At 42.0% G+C, this 16,126-nt stretch overlaps 1 protein-coding gene across 1 annotated transcript in view; it reads right to left on the reverse strand.

Annotated features, from left to right (window-relative positions):
• ELP3 (elongator acetyltransferase complex subunit 3) overlaps window positions 1-16,126 on the reverse strand; it is a 709,210-nt gene that overhangs the window by 658,319 nt on the left and 34,765 nt on the right. Inside the window, exon 5 of the mRNA XM_069233774.1 lies at window positions 9,200-9,263. Coding sequence (XP_069089875.1) covers window positions 9,200-9,263 — 64 coding nt within the window. The remainder of the gene's footprint in view (window positions 1-9,199; window positions 9,264-16,126) is intronic.

Genomic DNA, 16,126 nt, shown 5'->3' on the forward strand with positions numbered 1-16,126 from the left:
CAAATAAAAGTGTTTTAAAAGAGTTTTTCAGAAGACTGGTGCACCCCTTGACTGCCTTTTGTTTTTCTTTAATGGCCCTCCTCAATCTTGCCCACCAGCCTTCCTCCTGCTCCTTCCAAACTTTCAATACATAGGGGGTTATTACAACTTTGGAGGAGGTGTTAATCCGTCCCAAAAGTGACGGATATACCACCAGCCGTATTACGAGTTCCATAGGATATAATGGACTCGTAATACGGCTGGTGGTATATCCGTCACTTTTGGGACGGATTAACACCTCCTCCAAAGTTGTAATAACCCCCATAGACAACTAAATAGGATGTGTGTAAAAGGTCATCAGGTTTGCGTTTGTCCACAGCACACTGCGCAAACGCCAGCTCTTGCCCTTTCAAGTGATGTATCCATTTGAATGCAGAATGAGCGTTTTGCCCATCTGAGTGCAGGGCGAACGGGCATTGTGTGTGTGTGGCGAGTCTATATAAGGGCAGTGAGAGGTGTTCTATATGAAGGCAAGGGGGGCAGTGCCATCTGTGAGCTCAGGATGCAGCACAGTACTTTATTTGAGCTTGTGGTTGCTGCCACTTAAAGGAATCAGAATAATTTATGTTTGTCCCGCTGGGTAGTCGCAATTATCAAAGATTAATTGTGCGGACAAATATAATTATTTTATTCCACTTGCTGTTAGCTGGCGTGAGAACCTTGCCCCATTTTGTGGCACAAATAGAAAACCCTAGTTTAGTAATTGAAAATGAAACGCCTCAGCATTAAACGTTAAGTATTCACAGGAACCCCATAAACTGTAATTGTAATAGTTTTTATGTAGCGCGTACTACCCCTGACGAGGCCTTGAAGCGCTTTTCGGCGAGTAGCACGCTACCCCGGAACCCAACAAGAATTAGTGATGGATTAGTATCGGTAAATATGAGTACAGTTTCAGTATTATTATGAGTTAATCTGAGCCGCGGATATGAGAGTTTGTGACTGTAACAGTGTTTTGTGCCTGACAGTATTGTCTAGAAGTCCTTTGCAAATGTTACATCACAATATATGGGGGTTCCTATGAATTACACCCACAGCGCCAGTCCTGTAAGTGGACCATGCCAGAGGTGGAAGCGAGTGATGGACTCCAAAGAAAAGAGCTTGGTCAGCTGCGCTTTAAAAAAATAAATTAAGCACTGGTGCTACACATGACAGCTTTTTCATTTGAACTTGTGCTTAGACTGTGCACCTCACACTACTGTGCAACTAGAAGCCTAATCCCTTGTGGCACTCTGCTCGTCTGCTGCCTTATATTTTCAGGGTACCGTATAACTGATTCGAAATGGGACATTCTTTGCCTTCCGCCTGCCCTTGTTGAGGGGATTCCATGGTGCAAGGCGTATACATGGGCATCTTCTGAGCACCAAGACAGTTAAAAAGTTCTCATTTTGCACCATGTAGGAAATTTACCCTTTCCACGTGGTTACCCAAGATGTTTCACCTTTTGCTGGACCCTAGTATTTGTTTATATATTCATACATATCTTTGTGAATTGGCCCCAAATTATCTAAAGCAGGAACAAAATGGAAATATTCAAGGAACATTCATATACGTTTCGTACTCATAAAAAGGTCTGTGCCCTCTTGGCACTTTTATTTTATGGAGGTTTTGGGACTGCGTCACAAAGGTGTATGTGAGTATGTAAAAGAGTGCTCCTTTAGCATTATTTTTCATACTCGTACTCTGTGAGTCAACTCAACTAATTTGCTCTTGGGTATAATTGTTAAATCTTTTTTTATACACCCCCAAAAGCAACTTTAGGCCATAGCTCCTTTATGAGTATAGCATGTTTTATTCCCACTGGTTTTCTTTGGTATTTACTCTCTATGACCCTTGTGACCCTATCCTATTTGATCTCCATATAAAGATGCCCCATGAGGCTTCACCTTGCGTGCCAACATCTCGCCAGTAACCCTTGCACTACTTTTCTCTAGAAAGGGCCTTTTTTCCCCAATTTAAGTTTTATTACCACCCCAACTCTCCTCTTTGTCCCGCTAGATTTTTTAATACAAGTCCAACCGTGATTAATTATCCCCTTTATTAATTTTCAGCTCCGCTAGAGCCGCTGTGAGCGGGCATGGATGGAGCGCACTCAGGAACTCTAGACGCCTACCGGAGTGGGTAAGTGTGTTTTTGGGCCTGTCCGCCCGGGGGAACTTGCTGTGAGTTCACTTTAAACCAGAGTCAAAGTGAAACCTTGAGACTCAGACTGCTAGTAGGGCATAGTCTGGATGTTACCAATAGAGAATGGGGAAATACCGCTAACGCAAGGTAGGAGTGGGACAGGGTATCACCAAAGAAACACTAGAGCCTGACCTCAAAGGGGGGACTGTGTAACTGCCTTGGCTGCTGGGCCAATTTACTACTGAGTGTCACGTGCAGAAGGGGTACTTGGCTCCTGTTACTCAGAATCCATAGTAAGTCAGGCCCTGGGACATCAGGGATAGAAGGCCTCAACCCTCACAGTTGGGCCAAGTAACATTTGCTTGCCCTGTAGCCCTCTGAAAGGGGTTCTGCTACCTCTGTGTTGGTGGGAGGCATGAAGATGGTCACCCTGCTGCAGTCATCATCATTTATGATGTGTGGCATTTGCATATGGTTCAAGTATGTGCCAAAAATATCACCAGTATGCTGAAAATATGAATTCCTAGGCAAGGGTCTGGACTCAAACTCTTTTCTGGACTCTGCCTCGTCTACCAATCTCTGTGCCTCCTTCCTCCCTGAGCTCATGACAATGGCTTTTGGGATGGGTCCAAAGCCATATTCATGGAGGTGCTTGGGCAGTGATTGGGGCGATACAGTGCCTGAAGAGGACATTGTGGGTTGACTGGCACTGAGGAAGAACCCACAAGTGGTATTTGAGTCATGGAGTCCTGCAGGTTCGATGGGGCCCAAGCATGCACCAGAAAGAACCAGAACACTACAAAAGAGAGCTGCCATAGCTTGGGTAAACACTATCACCTGCACAAGGTCAGCACCTGCACCAGAAATTTCTGGTACACTAAGGAAAGGTCAGCACCAGAATAGAAGCCAGTGTTGGTGCTGAAGCTGGCTCCCATGCCAACGTGACTTCAACCAACACTGGCTCAGGGGAAGACTTGGTCACTGGAGGTGAGGCGCAACACGGAGACCTACCTCTGAAGCAAGAATGGCACCCTGGTGTGGGCTCGTCTTCCCTGCGCCGCCTGCGTGTGCTTTCTCTTGTTCTCATTCAATGACTTTGTGGAAGGGGAAGGCCTGGGCTGTGAGTGAGGTCTGGACTGTGAGTGAGATCTGAAGCGCAAGTGACACCAAGCCCAAAGCTCACAGCACACATAATAAAGAGTTTTGTCTCCTGTTCCTTTACGGCTTTTGAGTGCATAAGGCCACATTAGTTGGACAATTTTGAAACATGCTCAGCCCCAAGCACAACAAATAGACCTTGTGAGGATCCATGGCAGGAATGACTGGGTTTGAAGTCTGACTTCTGAGGTGGAGCCACCTTGCCTAACTCTGCAAAAACTAATTTATTTGTAGAAAATGTTCTGTGGAACCCCACTCCCAATCAGCATTCAAGGGCACAGAAATAATGAACTGACAACAGAGCGCCATGGTGACGCTATGTGGCTCTTATGATGTCATGACCAGGGTGATACCCAGCACTGAGATGGAGTGCGACGTCATATATCTGCACAGGAGAGCTATTGCAATTTTTCTGGCTAGTTTGACACCAGGGAATATTCAATAGGTGAGGAATCTGCAGGTAGTACCCATCAGAACAAGTGTAAGATGTGTTGCTGGTGCTTCCCTGTGAAGTCCACCAGTGCATGTGTGGTTATGGGGCCAATTCTAACATGCTTTTTTCTGCAGGGATATTTTATTTCACTGCACTGTTGTAATCCTTTCTACTTTGAGTTTGCCTCATATCAATTCACCAACACAATTTGTGGTTTCAACATGGAGCAACACTTTTTATGGTCGGGCGCAAAGCGCTCTGTCCCTGGTGTAATCTCTCTATGGGCATTTAACCAAGCCCATCAGTTTGGTTGGTTAGTGGGCTTGCCTTTTACAATTTGCTTCATTTCATTAGTGAAAGGCATGCATACCTCATTGCCTTTTCCGGTGTTCAGCCCTCCGTGAGTGCATCGGCCAACTACTGAAAACATATGAGGCTTCATGTTTTCCGTTTGGTTTCTGGACTACTTTTTCTCTTGATTTCCCAGGCAGCACAATCTCGCTGGGCAGTAGTCGTGCACTTTGCACGACATCGACCCCGTTACATGGCTAATTGCACTTTTGCCAGTTACATGGATAATTGCACTTTTACCGATACGTTTCACTGTGAGCGAACTTCTGTTTCCTTTTGTGTGTCTCCGTCATGCTTCATGGTGGTCGTTGGCTTGCTTATGTGAAACTGTTTTACTTTTCAGTTTATGTGGCAAGAAAAGTCCGGTTAAGAGTTTAAAACGCGAATAGCTCTAACTCAGGCAAATGCGAGACCCGTTGCATTGCAAATGCGCGTCCTGGTTTCTGACAGTTCTGTTCTGTCTCTGACAGCTGTTCCACTCCCATTCTTTTTCGCTCTGATGAATCCAAGCATGTAGACAGAACCTGGATACTGTGCTGCTCTCTACCTTACCTTTGGAACAATCCATAGTGGTATGGTTCAGTTTAGGAACACACAATGTGACAGCAGAGAAGAAACAAGATCATCCAGTAGGACCAATTGCTCTTGACACCACCACCTTACATCAAATCAACCGTTACTTTTCTTTATGTTGGACAACTGTTGTCTGTTCACCATGACTTTCTTTGTATATTGTTTAATCCCTTTAGAGCTTGCAATGCCCCTTTCATCAGCTTCCAATCCCAATCTGCTATTTTTCATACACACTAATTAATTTTTCCTCATAGTGCTTTGAGGATAACAGCATCTCTTGCTTGTCTAAATTCCAGTATATATTCTTGTTAGCACAGGGCCAAGAAATATGAGTCAGGAGTTTACGGCATACAATAAATGCAGGGTACAATAGAGTTCTTATATCTACCTTTTCCCTGTGGACATATCAGGAGGTCAAACCTGACAATACATACCAATGGAAAATGTTCGATAAATAACATCACATGTGATTCTTGGTGCAGAAAGTACCAAACTCTGCTTATATCCTATTTGAAGGGCTAAGTGTATGGTAGGAGATGATTATTGCATCTGATGAATTCTTATATTTGGGCACTTATAATCAGGGAATTTCAGTCTATCTCACTGTATAAAAGGCCTCTTCAACTGAAAACAATGTTTGTGATGATGATGTACTATTTGTCTGGACACTGGCACCAATGTCACTTCCTTTTGGGTGGTGATTATGCATCTTCTAGTGTACTTGGTGCCCCTCTTGCTCTTAGCCTTGTCAAATTGTTTAGTCACTATGAATTCTATAGAATGACCGGAGCCAAGGGTTATGCAAAAACATCTTTTATTTCAACCCTTCTTAGTATCCAGAAGCTTCATCTTTAAATAACATTCTCAAAATGGCCAATAAGAAGTAGTGAAAAAAAAAACTCCAAATCCCATGATGGCTTGCCGTAAACCTCCACCGATCAGGAGCTAGCACTCCTCATAACTGCCACAGCTTCCATCGCAAGGTCAGTTTTTATATTCGGACAGCAAGATAGATACCTCTAGGGAATATTGTGGCTTTTTCTGCACATATTTTCCCTTTCCTCCCCATTATTATTGTACTGTGGTTTTGTGTTTACTACCACTAATGCTTCTTTTAAGCATCACTTCACTCTTCTCGTGCCTGGATCCTCCCACACAGCGACACATTTGGTTGGGAGGCCATGTACTGCACTTGCAGCCCTACCACTGCCTGGGGGTGGAGGACAGCAGGTTTCTCAGTTGGTACACGCATATCTGTGGCATACACTTGTCTTTGCAGATGGAGTGACAAGCCCAAGCTCTCCCTGCATCCTGAGAATTATTTGTTGGTGTCTCACAGTTCTCTTTTAAGGGAAAGGACCAGTGTGAAAGCTGTGGTCTGTGGAGACATGCGCGGTATGCAGCATTCTCCAGTTCTTTGTGAAAGCACCTGGTAATCCCACGGGTCACAAGCTGAAATCTCGCTAAGTCTTTTCAGACCTTTAATATTGCGTGCCTTCAGGTTATCGTTTATCCATTCTCACTAGAGTGCAGGCTAATTCCTGTTGCAAGCCTTGAAGGCTAAAGCACACACGACTAAGTGGTCTTTCTTAAGCTTGCTCTGAGCATCAAGACAAAGCTATTTGGTAAGGATCCCTATGAGGAGGTCGTGCTAGATTTTTACTTCCCTGATAACTTTGTCCTGGAGAACACTTGACATCTCGGTTCAGAGGGTAGTTTGGGAGGCCCTGCAGCCCCTGGGATACAATTGTTGCTTCTAACAACTGCCCACCCCAACCCCCCTCCCAAAAGTGGGAAGAACCCAGAACACAAGTGTGCTACAGCTCTGGCTTCGACCCCTAGGAAGATGAAAGCCAAGTCCAATCCAGACAAGAAGAATCAACACAATGGTTTTGAGCATTTGAAAGATGACTTTCTAAAACATTCCTGCCCAGCAGGTTCTTACTCTCTGTGGCAGAGGCTGTTTGGCTTCACCCAGCTTGATTGAGGATGACCTTGGAGTAGGCACAGTGTCAAAAAGGGGCTGCAGGGCGTTTGATGAGGAACGTGACCCCAGCTGCCCATGCCAACCATCTTCACCATGGCAAGCGACCACAATTATCAAACCCAGCTCCTGAACCCCCTGTGGATTTGGATATGTTGGAGCTGGAAGATCTTTATCACCCCAGGTCCTCCCAGTGGTCCTGGTGGAGAGAGTTAACCAGTACATGGCACACAGATTTAGGAGACCTTAGGATAAAGAGGTCAGAGGCTGGCTGAAGACAGAATGTCCCCACCCTTCCTTGGATGGGAAGGTAGCAACTATTCCGGAGATCAAAGGTAAAACAGCAACTTTTCTATCCAAATTCAAAAAGGATTCAAAATAAAAAAGGTGATCAACAAGTCCTGGCAGTCCAGTCAGGATAAATCATTGGACATGACAGACCCTTTAAAATTTGAGTCATGGCTGAAGCCAAGGCTGTGGGGGATATCATCACCCCAGAGGTATTGTTTGATTGGGTTCAGTGGGCGATTTGACTGTTAGTGCCAACTGCGCTGTCTTTAATCAGCATAGGAAGCCTCTTCTGTTAAAAATTGACCTAAGGTTGGGAGAGAGTGACTTCGGAGTCCAGCCAAGGGGCTGATGGAGGCCTCCTTGAGGAATCTTTCCTGAGGGAGCTGTGTAGATCTGTCACTACTTTCGCTTACTGGGACAAGGCACAGTCAGCCATGCGCCTAAGGTTTTTGCCTGGACCAGTCAAATTTAGAGTCTCTTAGCAGGCCTTCAATTCACTCAAAAAGGTCAGCCAACCAGAAGATAAGCTCAGCTGCAGGATCAGTCCAGGTTCTGAAACTTTTTACCCTCCAGAGGAGGTCTGGGGAAACGCCACTGAAACTTCAGAGGAGCAAGCAACACCCCAGATGGGGGTTACAGGTAAGGCTTATTCCTTCTTTTCAACTAAAGAAAGGAGGAAGCTGGCAGATTTTCTTCTGGCCGGAAGGGCACGTGTTTTGGATGCCTGGATCCTGAAGACTGTGATGGGATTCCAAATGATTTCTATGGTACCCCAAAGCAGGAGTGTCATCCACGTCCAGTAGTCTTTCCAGAGGATTTCCGACGTGGAGGTTGCCGCCATACTGACTACCTCCCCGCCGGGCCCATTACGACTTTATTGCTGGGCTGATGAGCGAAACCAGGGTTTCAGCTCGTCAGCCCAGCGAGAAAGTGACGGCAGCATTGTCGCCGGCTTGTAATCGAGTCGGCAGCAATGATGATGCCGCCCGCAGGGTGCACCAACAATCTTGCAGTGCTCACTGTCTACACAGAAGAGAGTGAACACTGCAAGGGTACTCCACAGGGGGACCCCTGCACTGCCCATGCCAAGTGCATGGGCAGTACAGGGCCCCGCCTGTGGCCCCCTGTGCTCTCTGCCAGCCTTTTCATGGAAGTGATACTGCCATGAAAAGTCTGGCAGAGAACCAGGTCGTAATCAAAAGGGCGGCGCTACATGCAGCGCTGCACTGGCTGATTACGACCTGCACCCACTGTCAACCCGTCGGGATCACCGATCCCGGCAGAGGCGGTGGTACCCTGACGGTCTTGACCACCAGGGTCATAATGTGGTGGTTGGACCACCACAGCAGCAGTGGTCCTGGCTGCCACCACGTGTTTGGAGGTCTAGTAACCGCCAGACTCGTAATCAGGCTAAACAATTTTGGCAAGTAAAGCAGAAAGGGGAGTATTCTAAGGTAGAGGGAGGGGTTACGAGTGGGAGGAAGGACTCGTCCATGGACGTCTGATCCTTCAGGAGGTTACACAGAGAAATACTTCCTTTTCAAGAGATGGGTTTCCATCTCCTTCAGGAAGGAACTTCTGAATTGGACTTGCCAGATCTGGAAGGTGACTGAAGTCCAGTTTCTTGATACACAGAAGGAGAAAGCATATTAAGTATCAATGCCCCTATTTCTACCTCTTGGTCCTTTAGTGAACTTGTGCAAACTGGTCAATGCTGCAACTACAAAGAAGTGCCTCTTGGATATAACAGTTTGTGGCTTCCACTATGCCCCTGTTACCTCTTTTCGTCCCAGCCTAAAAGACTGCAGCTTTATTAGCCTCTATTCCACAAGTGAGTCTTTGCTCTAAAATAGGTGTACCCAATGTAGGCTGAATCAATGGGAGATATTCACATAATAAAACTGTACAAACAATATATTTGAATAAAATGCATGTACTTAGTCAGTGGTCATGCTCCAATTTTCTTAGAGACTGTTTACTCCTTGGGCTAATCCTCCTGAGTATCTGACAGTTCTCTATGTAGCACCAGTCTTCACAGTAGTCATGATATTTGTGTTGCAGACAGTCATCTTTCTTCAAGGATGTGCTCTTAAAAATATTTGGTTTGTGCCTTCTAGAACCAATGTAAAAAGTGAGCATTCATCAAGCAGAATTGTTTCTATGTGTTATCAAATGAACATATTCCCTGGCTTGCATCATTTCACACCAAGAAGGCAGAATTTAAGCCCCCTTAAGCACTGCTGTACCTCATATCCTGTGTATGATTGCGTTGAATATTCAAAATCAGAATCTGGACCACCAGGACAGTATCTACAATGAGACAGATAAAAAAACTGGTGTTTATGGGCTGGAATATCAGGCACACAAAAATACAGGAGGAAACAAACGTTTTAAACATTTTTTGTTTTTCTTTTACTTTGGTCAGAAAGTAACTCAATTGTGAAGTCTATCAGAAAGCGGCTGTCACAAGGAAAAGGCCAAATGCATTTGCGTTTATGAAAGTACAAAGTTGACGCTATTCATGGTAGCAGGCTCTAGAGTAAAATGACTATAATTACAATCACTTCCTAAAAGTTACCAAGAGCAAATGTGTACATTTATACAGAAAGCATAAGTTTTTTTTCTTAAATGACGATGGTAGTAAATATTCCAACTACATCCTGCCATAATAAAATAGTGTAGCTTTCTCACTCAGCTGTAACTGTAGCAAATTACTTATTTTCTGTTTTATTGCCAAGAAATTGAGTAACCAAACATGTCTCAATCTCATAGCGTGATACATGATATTATCATTGCATACATTGATGGAAACAGCACAGGCATGGCCTTCAACCACTTAATGGTGGCTGGTGCACCAAGTGGCCCAAACAGAAGAAAGAAACAATGGTAAATTCCTATTTCAATCGAAAAGACCATTTTAAAATTCATCCTTGGTTTTAAAAGAATATGCAAGAACTCCTTAGCTAGTTGTAGGGCAATACTAAATGTAACTTTTCTCAACTGTTCAGTTAGGTCACCAACTCTTGGCTTTAGGAATGTGTGTATGTTTAAAAAGTGGACAACCGATTTACTTATCAAAAATAAAAACAAAAACTGATCTGTCCTTCTAGTTTTGGTGCGATGAAAAAACACCAAACATAACCCACTTTGACGTACTGCAGCTTTCTGTTTCATTTGGAATCTTGTAAGGTCTTTGATGTCCCATTCAGGTCAACTGATCTGTAGAGCTTGTTCAATAAGAGAGGGGCAGTAAAGCTGGGATGAAAAGAACAAACTCACATTTTTTTGTAATGTTGATCAGAATCGGTTTTCATTTACTAAGAAAAGGAGGAATTATCTACTAGTGTGCTAAAACCTCCACTCACTTCTAATGAGGAAATACACCATAGGCATCCATTGTTTTTTGATTGCCTATAACATAATTGACATTTTCCAGGTCTGAATTAATACATTTCTTCAAAGTTAGTATGTCACCAATTTGCAGAGTCAACTACACTGCGTCCACTGTATCAGGAGAACCATTACATCACAATTTCATTAGGTACATGTTAAATATTTTTTGTACAATAAATGTGTGCGTGTGTATATGTTTTAATTTGGTTTCTAAACCCTTTCTTTTGGTTTTTAACCCCACCCCCACCAAAATAATGTCTGTGTATACATTTGAGCTATTCACATCAGTATGGCAAACCTAACACGAGAAAAACACTTTTTACTGCTTCACACACTCCATTTAACAATTATGTTACAAAGGAAAACAACTTTCCTGGCAAGATCTCTTCGATGTGATTTTACCACACTGCACAAATTGAACCAATTGCATCCAGGTTTTAGTTAAATAAATTTTGTTAAAACAAGCACACATGAAAATATACCAGGGCATAAACCATTAATAGAGATGTGCAGAATATAATATGTTTTTTATTACCATTGTTAAAGCTTCTTCGGAATCTTGGCCCGTCCTCATGCTCAACAATGGTAATAAATAGCATATTACACTCTACACATCTGTGTATATAACAAATATATGTGTATGTGCGCACGTATGCGATGATTTTTTGTGTGTGTGTGTATATGTAGATATATATAAATAACATATTTCAAAAACAAAGTTACTTTTCTTGATCAAATGTGCGAAACCACAAAAACTTCGACAGTTAGGGTATGCAACACAAATAACACGGGCCATAACTCATGTCACCCACCATGTTTAACTCTTGCTTGATTACTTTCTTCCAGTGCCATTTGCGTTTTGTGCATGACGGGCAATGTGAGTTATGGTGTGTGCTGCATATCATAAATGGTGAATTTCAGTGGTTTCGCATGTTTAAGCCAGAAACCCAACTTAGTTTTTAACCATTATTTTTTCAGTGTCTTTCTGTGTTCTTTATATTACATTTTATTCCCAAGGTATACTATGCATGACTTTTGGTCATGAGTGAGGGCTAGCTGTGGAGCCCCATTTTTTAAAAACAAATTTCAGACAAATCTAATACTTAAAATGGTGTCTGTCAACATTGCTGTTGTGTTTTCAGTCATGAATCTCAAGCAGTTTTCTACCTTTCTTGCTGGTTATTGTTCCAGTTACAAAAACAAAAATTCACTGAAAAAAACCAAAAGCTAAGATGGAGTTATATGTAGGTTTTCTAACAATAATAAAATACCTATTGTTTTAAAATGTAAAAACAAACCACTAACATTCACCAGTTATATGTAACTGGCCCAAGCAAAACTTGCACCACTATGATCACATCTGAAATCTATGGCGGTGCAAATTATATATACTTCAGCCACTTACGTATAACTGGTGAATTTCGTTTTTTTTTTTTGTTTTTTTTTAAACACTATTTTTTTATTACTAGAAGACCTGCATATACCTCCACCATATAGCCATTCTTTTTTAAGAATTTGTAATTTTCTACGTTTTATTTTATTATTAACACAAGTTAAAAACTTACTACCTTTCTTTAGCTCCTCCTTAACCTTTGATTTTATCTCAAAGATTATATATTCACTGAAAAAACAAAAGTTAAAGGAATGTTCTATTTAATTTGAAATATCAGAAAAAATTGCAGTTAAAATGAACAAACTACTGAAATTCACCAGCTAATTATCTTAAGCAACTATAAATTGTGACCTAAAGTAACTGTAACTCGCACCCCCACCAGGCTCAGCATTGTCATCAATAATGTCATTTCAGATGTTGCTCTGATGGTATCAGTCATGTCACAGAACATTTCATAAGTGATATAATATGTGAGGAAATTAGCAGTGCATGGCGAGGGCATGAGTAATAGTTTCTTTAGGTCACAATTTACAGTTGCTTGAGCTAACAATAACTGGTGAATTTGTGTTTATATGTAAAGTAACATATTACAGTTACGAATTAGAACAGCACTTTAACGATTGTTTTTCCCCATTTAATTTCTATGTTTTTTTAACATAAAGTAAGCTGCTGATTGCCAACCCTCTGTGAGCATCCTAGCCCTCGCAGCGCACGGCTTCCAGCCCTGCACCCACTGCCCCGCTGACACCAAACTCCCTGCTGCACAGAATTACTATGTGATGTTACAACACCAAATAATCCTTAAGCACACACAACTCATATAAAGTCCTTCAAAATTATTGCACAAAATTCTATGATGTCACTAGTCCAATCTTTATTGTTCCACTGCCCACTGCCAACATGTGTTTCATCAATTGGGCGTCTATCCCACGACTTCTTCAGGGCTAAAACAAAACAGAGCCTTTATTTTACATAAACCAAATTGATGTTCCTAACAAAATCTTATCACCCTATGACCCTATATGTATGTATCCACATTTTACCCAATGTGTAACAATTCATGAAAACCCATTCGTAGTCCTATTATAAACAAAGTCTGTGTACAATTACTAGTCATTGGTAAGTGCTCACTTTAGGTACTAATTCGACTAGAACTTGTGTACAAAACCATGTCCAGTGTGGTGTGGATCACAATTATACCTCCACCATAACTCATTCCAAAGTAAAATGAAACAATGCATACAGACAATTAAATGAACTTCGAAAATGACAATCATTGTCCCCTGTGTCACATGTCTATTGCCTCTCCATTCAAATCAAGTCAGTGCAAACAAATCCATATATCCCAAATCAAAAGTCAACCAATGTACACAAAGTATCTTATACTTGTTGTAACCAAAAAAAAGCATATTACTACAGAAACCAAGTAAAACCATCACTGTGCCCTTGATTACCATAACGTATAAAGACAGCCCATACCTCTTAAATTAAGTTAGCCGTCACAATTCCGGTCCAAATCTGTATTAATCAGCTTAGGTATTAAATATGCAATAGCTGTAAATAGTATTAAGAATATAAAGGATTTAAGGTCACTAAGGGCCGGTCTCATTAAACCAAATAATCTCATTTAAAAGCAGTTTCCCGCACTTGCCAGTATATGCTGTTATGAATCATATCATGTGTGTGTGTGAGTAACCGCGGCGAGTACACCACGTGGAATCTGCGCTCTTTGGTCAGCACCATATTTTCCCTCTATTTATGGGCGTAAACCTAGAGTATGGTCTAAACTGCTCCCATTACTGCCTCCGTCATCTCGGTCTACCAATTTATGCCTCAATCCAAATATGACACCTATAATGACTGTTAATTATTCTGCCAATTAGCAACATGTATATACGTTTTTCTAAAATCGAACTGCCTGTGCAGCTCCTTATTTCAGAAATCGTAATCAGCACCAAACAAAATCGCAGTCCCTGGTCAGGGCCATTTTTTATTTCACATCATAAACACAGAAGATGGACAGTACGTCTACCTACTACGGCGCCTGCCATCTTACCACAATACCGGTTATTCTATTTGTTCCTCAATTTAAATGATCACATATTTACCGCGCTTAACGATCTCCACAGTACTTATCCAGTTGTAGTCTCCATTTCTCCAACAATTTGTCCTGTATCCGTATAACATGAATAAATGGGATATGGGTCAGACAGAATGATCACCAACCCGCAAGAAACACATTGGGGGTGATTCTAACTTTGGAGGAAGTGTTAATCCGGCCCAAAAGTGACGGAAAAGTGACGGATTTACCACCAGCCGTATTACGAGTCCATTATATCCTATGGAACTCGTAATACGGCTGGTGGTATATCCGTCACTTTTGGGACGGATTAACACTCCTCCAAAGTTAGAATCACCCCCATTATTTCCAAACTGCACTCTACACTCACTAGCAAATGTATCAACTAAATAGTTAGAGGAAATCTAATAACTTCAGTGTTAATAATTGGCTTAAGATCAATACACGGTCAGTACCACATCTGCCAGCCATCCAATCACACGACCATTGGCAAACCTGTATGATCAGATTTACATTTAATGTTACATTGGTGGAGAGGCAATGGCCCAGCCATCACATTACAAGAGGAAGAATAGTAAATTCAGTCCCCCAAAAAGTGCTGAAGTTCATGATCTACATTTAAACCTTTCCCTACTGCTCGCAATTTCATAACCCACCTGGTTTCACGCCGAGGTAAGCTCAATTCCCTATTACCACCTCAGGGTCCCTGGCCACATGATCAATACCAAAAAACGTAAAGTTCTTGTGTTGCCCTTGTGCCTTACATTTCATGGCATGAGCTGCTACTGGGTATTTAGTGTCTTGTGATTTCAGTGCCCTCATGTGTTCACCAACTCTCTCCCTCCGGGGTCTAATCGTGCTCCACATATAAATGTGATTGCACTTTTATACAACCACGTACGCAACAAACTTAGTAACACAGTTATTTTTTGTATGGATTACAAATTATTCATCATCTCAATATTTTGGCCTTGTCCAAAGACCATCTGCACATCCTATAGTGACCACATTGGTAAAATCCTAAAGTATGCTGTGTCTGCCAATTCATTTGTTGTTGCTGTCTTGGGTAACTGGGGCTCAAGGTAGTACTTATTGGCTTGCCTGTTCGGAAAGGTAACATCCCGTTTATCTGAAATATATTTGCTCAGCATTCCATCAGATTGTAGTAAGTGCCAATTTCTCTGCAGACATTTCCAAAAGCTATGTGAAATCCAACTGTAATCAGTAATCAGTCATACTTTCTTTGATTTGACTCGGTTTTGTTTGTTAGCACTAAGTGTGTCCATCCAATTTATTTTTACAACTTTATTTCTAGCTGAGCCAGCACTGTGTATATCATAGCCCCTCTGGATAAATCTTGCTTCCATATCTCGAAGACATTCTTGAAATTCTTGTTCATCACCACAAATGCATTTGGCCTGCATTATTCCCCTGAAAGAGATGGCATTTATTGGCCTCACTATACCGGTATGTGAATTTCATATTTGAGTCATTTGTATTCATGTAATGACAAAAGCTGTCCAAATCATAAAACGGCCATCTATGAATCATTCCCAATAAATGATTTGGTCACTCCAGCCTACACCATGGGGACCCCAGATCTACCTCTCATCAAACGACCCCATAAAAAGGTTTTCGTAAGAAGGGACAAATCAGGAACCCATCACAGGCCCGTGTAACTATCTAAACTATTTGTTGTTCAACAACATAACATTCTACAAAATACTTTCAGTCATTGCTAACAGCTTGTCCCTGTGTCCCAGTATGTTTGTGTGGCTGGTGTTAAGTATCTGCCTAAGTACTTTTATCCCCGTCTCATGTTTGATGATTGTATAAAGTGATACAATGTCAAGTGTAACCATCAACATGGCCTGGCTCCCAGGTCACATCATTCAAAAGCGTTGAGGATATGTTTTGTGTCCCACATATGGGAGGGTAGATTGATCACAAATGGTTGCAGAAAACCTCTACAAATTCTGATAATCACCAGGTGGGCCCACCGATACTTGAAATGATAGGCCTAGCTAGTGGAAATGGCAGGTCGTAGTGCATTTTAGGGACTGTATAAAGGCAAGGTTAACTAAATTGATCAACACGTAAATTTAAGTATTCTTTGTCACGAAACAAACCTCCCTCACGCCATTTCTTTAACCTCCCTCGTGCCATTTTTTTAATTCACCATTCATTTTTCTAGCCAAGTCAAAAATGGGATTCCCATACCATTTTTCATAACATAATCCATCTTTTAGTTGTGTGTATATTTCTTGAGAGTAGTCAGAGTGGTTCATAGCCACAATGTTTCCCCCT

Source organism: Pleurodeles waltl, chromosome 5 (genome assembly GCF_031143425.1).
Source record: "Pleurodeles waltl isolate 20211129_DDA chromosome 5, aPleWal1.hap1.20221129, whole genome shotgun sequence".
Classification (NCBI taxonomy): domain Eukaryota; kingdom Metazoa; phylum Chordata; class Amphibia; order Caudata; family Salamandridae; genus Pleurodeles; species Pleurodeles waltl.